Source organism: Salmo trutta, chromosome 13 (assembly GCF_901001165.1).
Source record: "Salmo trutta chromosome 13, fSalTru1.1, whole genome shotgun sequence".
NCBI classification, from domain to species: domain Eukaryota; kingdom Metazoa; phylum Chordata; class Actinopteri; order Salmoniformes; family Salmonidae; genus Salmo; species Salmo trutta.
This window is the reverse complement of record NC_042969.1, coordinates 61,696,276-61,709,521: the sequence shown is the minus strand read 5'-3', so window position 1 is coordinate 61,709,521 and position 13,246 is coordinate 61,696,276. Positions and strand designations below refer to the sequence as shown.

At 42.7% G+C, this 13,246-nt stretch overlaps 1 protein-coding gene across 3 annotated transcripts in view; it reads left to right on the top strand.

The window, feature by feature from the left end:
* The window catches only part of LOC115206252 (periostin-like), a 31,419-nt gene that overhangs the window by 17,150 nt on the left and 1,023 nt on the right, over nucleotides 1-13,246 (top strand). For 2 of the 3 annotated variants that reach the window (XM_029772995.1, XM_029772996.1), the window contains exons 8-20: nucleotides 1,469-1,681; nucleotides 2,028-2,162; nucleotides 4,661-4,809; nucleotides 5,283-5,419; nucleotides 6,079-6,209; nucleotides 6,486-6,616; nucleotides 9,249-9,351; nucleotides 10,770-10,837; nucleotides 11,115-11,160; nucleotides 11,265-11,297; nucleotides 12,501-12,595; nucleotides 12,713-12,809; nucleotides 13,133-13,195. In XM_029772995.1, coding sequence (XP_029628855.1) covers nucleotides 1,469-1,681; nucleotides 2,028-2,162; nucleotides 4,661-4,809; nucleotides 5,283-5,419; nucleotides 6,079-6,209; nucleotides 6,486-6,616; nucleotides 9,249-9,351; nucleotides 10,770-10,837; nucleotides 11,115-11,160; nucleotides 11,265-11,297; nucleotides 12,501-12,595; nucleotides 12,713-12,809; nucleotides 13,133-13,195 — 1,401 coding nt within the window. The remainder of the gene's footprint in view (nucleotides 1-1,468; nucleotides 1,682-2,027; nucleotides 2,163-4,660; nucleotides 4,810-5,282; nucleotides 5,420-6,078; nucleotides 6,210-6,485; nucleotides 6,617-9,248; nucleotides 9,352-10,769; nucleotides 10,838-11,114; nucleotides 11,161-11,264; nucleotides 11,298-12,500; nucleotides 12,596-12,712; nucleotides 12,810-13,132; nucleotides 13,196-13,246) is intronic. The other variant, XM_029772997.1, reaches the window with a different exon arrangement.

Sequence of the window (13,246 nt, the reverse complement as noted above, 5' to 3'; positions counted from 1 at the left end):
TTATTTACAGCAGGTACAAGCCAAAGAAGCTTCTACCACCTTATGGCCTGGAGTATTTAAACGAAGCAAATCAGAGGTAAACTCAATCAATCAATCAATCAAATTTATTTATATAGCCCTTCTTACATCAGCTGATGTCACAAAGTGCTGTACAGAAACCCAGCCTAAAACCCCAAACAGCAAGCAATGCAGGTGTAGAAGCACGGTGTCTAGGAAAAACTCCCTAGAATGGCCAGAACCTAGGAAGAAACCTAGAGAGGAACCAGGCTATGAGGGATGGCCAGTCCTCTTCTGGCTGTGCCGGGTGGAGATTATAACAGAACATGGCCAAGATGTTCAAATTGTTCTATGTGAACAACAAAAAGTTAACTGCCGACACTGGGCAGAGGTGCAAAGTACCTATCGGCAGTCAGATTTCTCGATGTATCTGACCCTTTAGAGCTGTTTGAAACGACCGCCTGAAATTTCTGCAAGTTTTGGTGAGAGCTAAATTAGCTAAATTAGCTAATAGACCAACAAGAAAGAGAGTTCCAAACCTCTCTGCCGATAACAGCTAATTTTAAGTTTTTCCCTCCCCACTCAAACCACTCACAGACAGTCCTAGCAAAGTTCTTGCTTGAAAACAATCACACTAAGTTACTTAATTGTTATGCAGAAATTATTCGATTTTGAGATAAAAATGGCTGCATTGGACCTTTAATGGAGAATAAGTTGACATTTGGGACGTAACCTGTGATTCATTTGCTATTCTGAAGCCATGCTAGAAATGACATAATCCCATGCATAGGCACCTCTACTACCATTAATTTGTATCGGTTACCTTCAGAAGAACCCTGTGACACTTGTGGAGGATGTAGAGCAAAACGAGTGTCTCCACTTTCCACAGTGAGGTCAAACTAGTTTGAAGCCCAAACGGTTCAGACGCTACAGACAGAAGTTGGCAGATCAGCGTTACCGACTTCAGACGTGTCCGGCGGGACGTATTCATGAGAAGACCGATTTTCGGGATGTCTCATGAGTAGCTCTGACAAACACCGCTGTAGCTTGGCCACCTTCCACCTCAGATGTGGATGGCCGATATATGCAATGCAGTAGATTGAGCCCATGCAAAATGTCTCTAGCTTAAACTGACAGGTTTTGATGGGGATTTTTATGTTATTTAGGATTAAAATGACGCCTGGCTAGTACAGTATATGATGTCAAACACATATCACTTTTCCCGGGATGCTGGTCCAGTCATGTCCATAGTGTAGTAACCCAACCAAACGAAAATGCTGTTAATCAATAAGGATATACTGTATGTAGGAGTATCTGAGTGTGTGGGCCCGATTGACACTTTTCTCCTCTCCTCTCCTCTCCTCTCCTCTCCTCTCCTCTCCTCTCCTCTTCTCTCCTCTCCTTTCCTCTCCTCTCTCCTCTCCTCTCTCCTCTCCTCTCTCCTCTCCTCTCTCCTCTCCTCTCCCTCCAGCTCTGCTGAACTTCCACATGCTGAACTCTGTCCAGTGTTCAGAGGGCATCATGTCCGGCCAGACTTTTGAGACCCTGGAAGGCCACAACATCGAGATTGGCTGTGATGGGGACAGCCTGACGGTCAACGGCATCAAAATGGTGTTGAAGAAAGACATTGTCACCGCCAATGGAGTCATCCACCTCATCGACGAGGTCCTCATGCCTGACTCAGGTTAGCTCCCCCATCTCGACCCACCTAATAATTATACATGTCATTTGTATAGTGCTTTCATTACAGAGCTGTGCTCCTAACACACAGTTTATGTTTCTGCATTTGCATTTGTTTGTTGGAATGTAAATGGCATGAACTGTTTCACAAAATACACAACACCTTTATTTAAATCTCCCTTTGCTGTTACACTGTTATACAAGTCAACCATACACATAGGCAAATATATGAAAACAATGACACAATGACGGCAAGACTAAGATAAAATCTGAAAACTCTGAATAAGTGTAGAAGTGTTGATCTTTCAGTGGTAGAGAAGCTTTTAATGGTGTTGTCTGTGTCCTCTAAGCTAAGCAGGTGATGGAGCTGCTCACCCCTTCCCAGTCCACCTTCAGTGACATGGTGTCAGAACTAGGTCTGTCTGCAGCCATGGCAGCTGAGGCAGAATACACACTACTGGCCCCACTCAATTCTGTCTTCACTGGTGAGTACACATCATGGCCCCGCTCAATTCTGTCTGTAACACATCCCTCGTTCCCCTTAAATACTCTTGAACGTCCTGAACTATTTCCTTTCTTGGTCCTTAACTCTCTCTCTGTCTCTCCCTTTTCCTCTCTATCTCTCTGTTCCCCTCTTCCTCTCTCTAGCTCCTCTCTCTGTCCCCCTCTTCCTCTCTCTAGCTCCTCTCTCTAGCTCCTCTCTCTGTCCCCCTCTTCCTCTCTCTAGCTCCTCTCTCTGTCCCCCTCTTCCTCTCTCTAGCTCCTCTCTCTGTCCCCCTCTTCCTCTCTCTAGCTCCTCTCTCTGTCCCCCTTTTCTTCTCTCTAGCTCCTCTCTCTAGCTCTTCTCTCTGTCCCCCTCTTCCTCTCTCTTGCTCTTCTCTCTGTCCCCCTCTTCCTCTCTCTAGCTCTTCTCTCTGTCCCCCTCTTCCTCTCTCTAGCTCCTCTCTCTGTCCCCCTCTTCCTCTCTCTAGCTCCTCTCTCTAGCTCTTCTCTCTGTCCCCCTCTTCCTCTCTCTAGCTCCTCTCTCTGTCCCCCTCTTCCTCTCTCTAGCTCTTCTCTCTGTTCCCCTCTTCCTCTCTCTAGCTCCTCTCTCTGTCCCCCTCTTCCTCTCTCTAGCTCCTCTCTCTGTCCCCCTCTTCTTCTCTCTAGCTCCTCTTCAGTCCCCCTCTTCTTCTCTTTAGCTCCTCTGTCACCACTTTATCAATCCTCTCCTTCTTTCTCTTTCTCACAGGTGGGTAATGCACACTGAGTTCCAAACTGTGACATTAGTCTTTCTGTCATGCGGACTCACTAGTGCGCAATATACTATACATACTGTATACTGGTGTAACGGGTGTCGTACGGATTAGACCAAGGCGCAGCGGGTTGAGTGCTCATTTTAAACTTTTATTGAACACTTAACAACAAAAACAAGAAAACGAACGAACGCACAGTATTGCAGGCTAAACACAGCTATGCAAAAACAACTTCCCACAAAAGACAGGTGAAAAAAGGGCTACCTAAGTATGACTCCCAATCGGCAACAACAATGTATAGCTGTTCCTGATTGAGAGCCATACCAGGTCAACAAAGAAATAGACAACATAGAAAAACCATAGAAAGACAAAACATAGAACAATACCCGAAAACCCCATAACACAAAACAAACACACCCCTGCCACGCCCTGACCAAACTAGAATAACAAATAACCCCTTATACTGGTCAGGACGTGACAACTGGTCTCCTGAGGGAAGAGTGCTGGAATGATTAATAGCTGGAGATTTATGCCGTGCAAACCCAAAGAATACATAATTACCACTGCGCACACACATACACACATACACAGCATAGGAACATTCTAGACCTCACAAGGCGTGGGGAGAGATATCTCCTACCTGAATCCAACATTTGTAACGCATGTGTGATAAACTGAACCGAAGTATATTAATCAGTAGTATGATACACTAGCCTGCTGCATGCTGCAGGAAAGGAAAGAGTCCCAGGCTGGAATAGTTTAGTTACGGCTTATAAATTCCTCCACTAAATTGTTCTCTAATTTAGACTCTACATGATTTGTCCATTGTCGACGTACGGTACAGAACAGAACAGAACAGCTCTGTATCTCAGACAGCTCAGCACTTGTTAAAACGTCCTCGTTTATTAGAGCCATAGTTTCCTCTCTGGAGGAGGTAGCTCTTCTCCCGACGGGATATCAGTAGATTAGGTACGGGTAATGCAGACTGGAACAGTCACTGTCTGTGTCCCAAATGGCACCCTATTCCCTATATACAGTAGTGCACTACCTTTGACCAGAGCCCTATGGGAATAAGGGAATAAGGTGCAATTCGTGACACAGATACTAGTACAATGTGGCTGATCAATCTGTCTGTAGGGAAGCTACAGAACCCGGGAGATTTCCTGGAAAATAAGGTTGACGTTTTACAATTACTGACTAGACCACCAGACTGCATCATTAACCTATATTATGACTCATAATGACGATAATAATCACTATTAAACTTTTTTATCGTCTTTGTCCTAGGGAAACCTTTAATCTACATTTTTTGCGGAATTTGGGCTAGCTCCTAGAAAAGTTATTGTTTACAAACAGATTTATTGTAATCTTTTGATCTGTACACGTCTGAGTTTTGCCCAATACCACAAGATCCCCTGCATTTGGCTGTAGTTTATTGTGTCTTTTTGTTTATCTAAGTATGCTATTAACCATGTAGTATATACTGTACTGTATATATATATTCCATGTATATCACCCTTCCAGACGAGGTGCCTACACATCTGGGTTTTCTTCAATAGAGAAGTTTACCATGTATATATTTATCATGTATACCATCCACCCAGTGGAGGTGAAGGTCCTGGGAAAAACTTGTATCTCCATTTTTGCAGAATTGGGGCTAGTTTCTACAAACGTATTGTTTACAAACAGATTTAATGTCATCTTTTGATCTCTTACAATGTATCTATATGAAATATCTCATCCTCCAGATGAGGTGATGGCCATTGACCAGAGCTTTCTGAAGGTGATTCTGGAGAACCACATCCTGAAGGAGAAGATCACTCTGGGACAGCTGTACAACGGACAGCGCCTGGAGACTATCGCCGGGAAGTTCCTCAGAGTCTTCATCTACCGCACAGTGAGTCTCTGTGTGTGTGTGTGTGTGTTTGAGTGTGTGTGTGTGTGCGTGCAAGTCCATCTCTTGTCTCTGAACAGCTGGTCAAACACAATGGATGTCTGCCATACAACACATATTCTTTTCACTTGGCTATCATCTACTGGACTGACTAAGAGTCTGTTAATTCAGTAGCTAGTAGACTATTCATTTCCATGTCTTATAAAGGGCGACTTCAGCAGATGTTCCAACTCAAATTTCAGTTTTAAAGATGCTCAAAACAGAAGTTAGCTGGCTGGAGAACCAATTAGCCTAGCTAGCTAACTATCTTGCTAGCTAACTAGTTAGGTGCTTATGCTAGCATACCAAAATGCCCACATAGGTTCTCATTTTGCTAAAATTAGGATATTAGGACTAGAGTTACATTATTAGGATAAAAAAAGTTTTCACTTAAGTGGTTCTTTAACCTGTATACCCTGTGTCCTGTCTGTCTGTAGGCGGTGTGCATAGAGAACTCCTGCCTGGTGCGCGGCAGCAAGGAGGGCAGTAACGGAGCCCTCCACCTGATGAGGACTCTGATGAAGCCAGCTGAGACCACCATGTTCCAGATCCTCACTGACAACGGAGGATTCAAGTAAGCTGCTTGTGGACATATAGACTGTGTGCGCTTTAGCCTGGTCCCAGATCTGTATGTGCTTCAGCCAATGAAATAGTCAGATAAGTTAGCTCAAGCTCATACAGAGCTGAGATCAGACTAGTGGAAGGATCAAGGGGCAGATTAAGATTGTTCCGATTTTGTGGCCAACTCATGAATATACTGTATATTAAACAGTGTTGGATTTGGAGTACAATCCTGTCTCACCCCTACTCCTGCTTGAGAAAGGATGTTATTTAGCCAACCCAATAGCCAGAGAGTCAGAGAGCTCACTAATCAGACAGAGTTCAATCAAATTTATACAGACCTGGGAGCAGGCTGGGAAATGTTCTAAGAGTTTATACAGACCAGTGGGCCAACTTCTTTCCAAATCATGTACACCTCTTGCAAGTGATCTTTTTATCTAAATAATACCAAGGATCTCATCACTGAAGAGGATCCTTTTCTATAGCTCAATCGGTTCGTACGGGCGGTCACATGTGTTGGCAAGGTAGAGAACCCTGGTTAAAGCCCAGTCAGAGACAAGTTCAGGAAGGAGTTCTATATGCTAAGCTATCACACTGGCACCGGTTATATCTACCCTCAGTGGTTGTCATGAGAGCCAGGTAACTGTTTCCTTCATCATGTTTTGGTTGTAGGATCTTCCTGTCACTGATGGAGATGGCTGGTCTGACTGACCTGCTCAAACAGGAAGGAGAATACACTCTGTTCGCTCCCAGTGATGAGGCCTTCGCTGGTGTCAGCGACAGAGACATGGCTCTGCTCAGAGGTTGGTTCATCTCTCAGACTCTCCCTCTCTCTCCGTCCCTGTTAGTCTGTCTCAGTCTCTCAAACAAATACCATAGCCAGAGGTTTTCTTGTCAGGCCACATTGTGGTGGTCAGGAAAAACTGCTGACCTTAACCATAGCTACCATAGCTACAAGCTATCTCCTAAAGGTTGTAATGTCAAAGGAACATCCATAAGACTTAGAGTAGGTAGATGTATGTACGATATGTACTATGGATCCATAGTCTTCCATCTAAAGCCCTGTCTGTTCTGGCCAGGTAATATGAACGCCCTGCGTACCATCTTGCTCTACCACTTCAGTAACGGAGTGTTCATCGGCGGAGGTTTGGAGACTGGGGTGACCAACCTCCTCAAGTCTCTGCAGGGAAACAACCTCCGAGTGCTGCATGTGAGTCCAAACCTCTCAACACTCAACAGGGCTGTAAATATAAGAAATCATGGCATCATGGCTGCAACAAAACCAAGCAAGTATCACAAAGATCCTGAAGAGATTATATAATGTTTTTACAGTGAATCAAGAGACTCTCATCCTGATCCACTCAGTATTACTAACTACCGCAATCCTTTGTCATCGACAATGTGAACAAACGTTTAAACTAGGAATTATGGCTAACTTTTACTTCTTGGAACACATATATAACACTTAAACGTGTTTGGGAAAAGAGGATGTCTAAAATAACATTAATCTGATGAGTAAGAAACAGGAACCATATTTGTTGGATGAACTTTCCCAGAGACAACTTCCCCAACATAATTCAGCATTCTGACAAGACTTAGAATTTTGCAAAGGAATTTACTATTTTAATTTTGGGTTAATTTTATTCTTAGCTTTTAAGTTGTATTACAGCAGTGTCCTTAGGGTCATATTTTAAGATCATAAAAACATTTCCTTTCTTAAAATAAAGCAGAAAGCCATGTGAGGTCCCTGGATGTTTGTAGTGCAGAATATTCATGATTTAGTTTAGATTACATTTTACCCAACAACAGACAGTTGCATTCCACTGCTACCAATTACTTTACAGGAGTTAAGCTACACTAAAGCTACCCTTAAGAAATATAGTTTACTGAACTAAAGCTACCTTGTAAAAGTAGTTCACTATATCCAAACTTCTCTGTGATAAATTATCATATGTAAATCTGAAATGTCATAGACTACAAATTGCAAGAACACATTACTTTGACCTTATGTTAACAGCATGCTTAATTTAGGCATGTCTAATGGCAAAAACGTAAGTAAATTCTTGCCTACATCATCCATATTTTATTTTTGCCAAAAAAGTAGTGTGTTAGTAGTTCCAGTAGTTAGCTACACCGCTACATGGTGAAAAAGTAATTAACTACTGAAAACACTACCTAGATTTGAATTTAGTTCAACTACCACCAGGTTACTGCAAAGTGTTGCAAATGTTCTGTAGCTTAACTACATTTAGAAAGTATTCAGAACCCTTCACTTTTTCAACATTTTGTTAGGTTAAAGCCTTATTCTAAAATTGATTAAATTGTTTTATTTCCACACCAGTCCACAAACAATACCTCAAATTTATATTAAAAAATGGAAATATCACATTTACGTAAGTATTCAGACCCTTTACTCAGTACTTTGTTGAAGTACCTTTGGCGCCGATTACAGTCTCGATCTTCTCAAGCTCTGTCAGATTGGATGGGGAGCGTCGCTGCACAGCTATTTTGAGGTCTCTCCAGAGATGTTCGATCGGGTTCAAGTCCGGTCTCTGGCTGGGCCACTCAAGGACATTCAGAGACTTGTCCCAAAGCCACTCCTGCATTGCCTTGGCTGTGTGCTTAGGGTTGTTGTCCTGTTGAAAGGTGAACCTTCGCCCCAGTCTGATTTCCTGAGTGCTCTGGAGCAGGTTTTCATCAAGGATCTCTCTGTACTTTGCTCCGTTCGTCTTTCCCTCGATCCTGACTAGTCTCCCAATCCCTGCCGCTGAAAAACATCCCCACAGCATGATGCTGCCACCACCATGCTTCACCGTAGGGGTGGTATTGGCCAGGTGTTGAGCAGTGTCTGGTTTCCTCCAGACGTGACCCTTGGCATTCAGGCCAAAGAGTTCAATCTTGTTTTCATCAGACCAGAGAATCTTCTTTCTCATCGCCTAAGAGTCCTTTAGGTGCTTTTTGGCAAACTCCAAGCAGGCTGTCATGTGACTTTTACTGATGAGTGGCTTCCGTCTGGCCACTCTACCATAAAGGCCTGATTGGTGGAGTGCTGCAGGGATGGTTGTCCTTCTGGAAGGTCCACAGAGAAACTCTGGAGCTCTGTCAGAGTGACCATCAGGTTCTTGGTCACCTTCCTGACCAAGGCCCTTCTCCCCCAAATGCTCAGTTTGGCAGAGTGGCCAGCTCTAGGTAGAGTCTTGGTGATCCAAACTTAATGATGGAGGCCACTGTGTTCTTGGGGACCTTCAATGCTGCAGTTTTTGCTACCCTTCCCCAGATCTGTGCCTCGACACCATCCTGTCTCGAAGCTCTACGGACAATTTCTTCAACTTCATGGCTTGGTTTTTGCTCTGACATGCGTTGTCAACTGTGGGACCTGAAATACTGTAGACAGGTGATTGCCTTTCCAAATCATGTCCAATCACTTGAATTTACCACAGGTGGGCTCCAATCAAGTTATAGAAACATCTCAAGGATGGTCAATGGAAACAGGATAAACCTGAGCTCAATTTCGAGTGTCATAGCGAAGGGTCTGAATGAATACTTATGTAAATAAGGTATTTCTGTTTTCATTTTAAATACATTTGCAAAAACTTCTAAAAACCTGTTTTCGCACTGTCATTATGGGGTATTTTGTGTAGATTGATGAGGGAAAAAAATGCCTTTAATCCGTTTTAGAAAACTGTAACGTAACAAAATGTGGAAAAAGTAAATGCCAACCTAATTGAGAAACATATGGCGCATTACCAGCTTGTACTCATAACTCATCTCATTGTGGTTGTCTTATGTGTAATCATCCCATCAGTGTTTGGATCTTAATCCTCTCTACTCCTCTCCTCCAGGCTAACAACACAATCACAGTGAACACTATTGAGGTCCCTGAAAATGATATCATGGCCACTAACGGAGTCATTCACTTTGTCAAAACCCTCCTCTACCCCGGAGGTAAGACTGACTCAAACCTCTCTGACTGCCAGCTCCTCTGTTGGAGAAACAAAATATACCCTGATTATATTGTCATGTGTTGAGAGACACACTGTGCAGGGAATCATTTCTTGATATATTATATATATTTAGCAGTGCTAAATGGTTCAGTACGTCTAACACCCTGTGCTGTGCTGTATGTACGCTAATGTAAAGTGTTACCTGTACGTCTAACACCCTGTGCTGTGCTGTATGTACGCTAATGTAAAGTGTTACCTGTACATCTAACACCCTGTGCTGTGCTGTATGTACGCTAATGTAAAGTGTTACCTGTACGTCTAACACCCTGTGCTGTGCTGTATGTACGCTAATGTAAAGTGTTACCTGTACGTCTAACACCCTGTGCTGTGCTGTATGTACGCTAATGTAAAGTGTTACCTGTACGTCTAACACCCTGTGCTGTGCTGTATGTACGCTAATGTAAAGTGTTACCTGTACATCTAACACCCTGTGCTGTGCTGTATGTACGCTAATGTAAAGTGTTACCTGTACATCTAACACCCTGTGCTGTGCTGTATGTACGCTAATGTAAAGTGTTACCTGTACATCTAACACCCTGTGCTGTGCTGTATGTACGCTAATGTAAAGTGTTACCTGTACATCTAACACCCTGTGCTGTGCTATATATACGCTAACATAAAGTGTTACCTGTACATCTAACACCCTGTGCTGTGCTGTATGTACGCTAATGTAAAGTGTTACCTGTACATCTAACACCCTGTGCTGTGCTGTATGTACGCTAATGTAAAGTGTTACCTGTACATCTAACACCCTGTGCTGTGCTGTATATACGCTAACATAAAGTGTTACCAGTATTTAGAGGTAACAGCCAAAATAAAGGAAACGCCAACATAAAGTGTAGGGTGCTAGGCCACCACGAGCCCAAACATGGTTTTATGCCATGTAAACCATACCATATGGTTTACATTGTTTTCATGCTCATCAAATAATTCAGTGATCACTTGTGCCCTGTGGATGGGGGCATTGTCATCCTATGGGGGCAAAGCCATGGTAGCCAAAATATTGGCCAAAATAATGGCCTGCCCAGCATTTTTATACATGACCCTACATACATGATGGTATGTTAATTTCTTAATTAACTCAGGAACCACACCTGCGTATAAGCACCTGCTTTCAATATATCTTGTATCCCTCATTTCCTCAAAGTGTTTCCATTATTTTGGCAGTAACCTTTATGTACCCTAGTATAAAGTGTTACCAGTATGTTTAACACCCTGTACTGTGCTGTGCTGTATGTACCCTAGTATAAAGTGTTACCAGTATGTTTAACACCCTGTACTGTGCCGGACTGTACAGTATATACCCTAGTATAAAGTGTTACCAGTATGTCTAACACCCTGTACTGTATTGTCCTGTAGAGCTGCCTGCTGGAAACTCTGACCTTCTGGGGCTGTTGAGAAGACTCATCAAGTACATGGAGATCAAGGTACTGTACCAGAACCCTGAGATAGCAAGATGAGATTAACGTCTAAGTGTTTGTTACAAAATGACCTTAAGATGACAAGACACTATGTAAAGCCTTGAACAAATACAGTACCTACCACATAATAGAGGCAGATATGTCTCCTTCCTTCATGAGCCCCAGGCAGTGCATCTGAAGATTCAAAGTTGCCGTCTGCATTGGACTTGAGCAGAACGATGTGTACACAGACCTACAATAATATGGTTTACAGCCTCTAATCCTTCTTTCTATTCATTCACAGTTCGTGTCAGGATACAGCTATAAGGAAATCCCCCTCACATTCATGAGTGAGTACAACTGTATCAGTCCAAGTCTAGATGTCTGCTGTACCTTTTTGCGTTGCAACTATTTGTAACTTTGTTAACTGCTGTGTGTTTTCTGTTTCCTTCAGAGAGAACGATCATCACACGCGTCATTGAGTCAGGTAAGTTACAGTTAAAGGATCAAAACAACATCCTTCATGCATAAATCTTAGCATTGCGTAGTACACTGAGTGTACAAAACATTAGGAACACCCATCCTAATATTGAGTTGCACCCCTTTTTCCCTCAGAACAGCCTCAATTCATCAGTGCATGAACTTTAAAAGGTGTCGAAAGCATTCAACAGGGACGCTGGCCCATGGTGACTCCCACAGTTATATCAATTTGGCTGAATGTCTTTTGGGTGGTGGACCATTTTTGATACACATGGGAAACTGTTGAGCGTGAAAAACCCAGCAGCGTTGCAGTTCTTGACACACTCAAATTGGTGGCTGTCTCCTCCCCTTCATCTACACTGATTGAAGTGGATTTAACACGTGACATCAATAAGGGATCATAGGTTTCACCTGGATTCACCTGGTTCGTCTATGTCATGGAAAGAGCAGGTGTTCCTATTGTTTTGTACACTCAGTGTATATTCATTTTACATGATATATGATGGGTAGTCTTGGAAAGACTTGAAGACATTGTGCTACAAGAGTTGATAGAATAGTTGGCACAGTTCAGATAAGGAGGATCTCTATCTTCAATGAGATTCTGATCCATGTCCAAGAGGAAAAACCATTGTGGTTGTTCAGATAATTACAGTACAGACAGCAACAAGAGAAGACTTGCCATAGCAGCAGACACCTGGCAAGGTTTTATCTGTTCTGGTTAAAATAACCGTTCTTTATTGGGATTTGACTTATAAGGTTAATTCTTGATGTGAAAGAGAAATATGCACAGAAGTTCAAGTTACTGTTTATGCAATTATCTCCAGTCAAGATTCTGAAAGAGGAATTTGCTTCTCTAAGGGGAAAACTGATGTCTTGGAGAAAGCCTTTACTCGGAACGTATCTGCAAAGCACATATCCACGTGTCCTTTGATTATGCAATATATTCCTGTCATATGAATTCTTTTAAAGCCAGTGAAAGGTTGGGCTTCAGTCTAATTTGATAAAAACTATAAACTACAATATTTTAATCAAGGAGTAGAGGAACCACTGACACACTACATGTCTGTAGTTCATGGAGTCTGGAGTTTTTACGTTCATTTGGACCTTCAGATCTTACAAGTTTGCCGTTTAAACGTCATGTTCTTCAATGATGCTTTTGTTGTTATTTATTCCAGTTGTCAAACTTGTTGTCCTCTCTCTCTTTCTAAAGCGCCTGATGTGACCCATGTGACTAGGGTTATTGAAAGGGAACCTACCATCACCAAGGTGACCAGAGTGATTGAGGGACAGCCTACCATCACCAAGGTAACACCAATGTAACAAACCATGTTTCAATTGTTGTATCCACCCATGTAACCACCAAATCACGTTGAGCATCGGGAAAAGCGTCATATAAATCTAATATTCGATTATGATTATTAGGTGACTAGAGTCATTGAAGGCGAGCCAAAGTTCACCAAGGTCACTAGAGTCATCGAGGGAGAGCCCAAGGTCACCAAAGTTACCAGAGTGGTCTCAGGTATGTACCTCACAGGCACACGGGTCTTTCTTGACTCCTGTCCATGAGGTCTGAAGAACTCTGGGTACATATTAACATGTAGTAAAATCAACCTGTTTTGGTCTATAGTTGCTATACGGTGTGATGATGCACTATATGAAACAAAGAAGTGAATGTTTGGGTTGCTGAGGTGAGACACAGGTCTACAGATGTTAATGTGTTGTACTGAATTCCCTTTACTCTACGTCACCGCTGGATCATGACTCTTACATCTGCCACTCTGTGAAAACATTATGTTTCTATGTGAAGACTGATGTAATGTTTCAATATGTTGTCATCCACAGGTCCTCAGTACTCGGCCAGCAGCAGTGGCTCCAGCAGTGGTGTCTCCAACATTGAGCTGGGTGGTCAGTAACATCACCCCTTTGGTTGTAGATAGACAACGTAATATAGAGGAA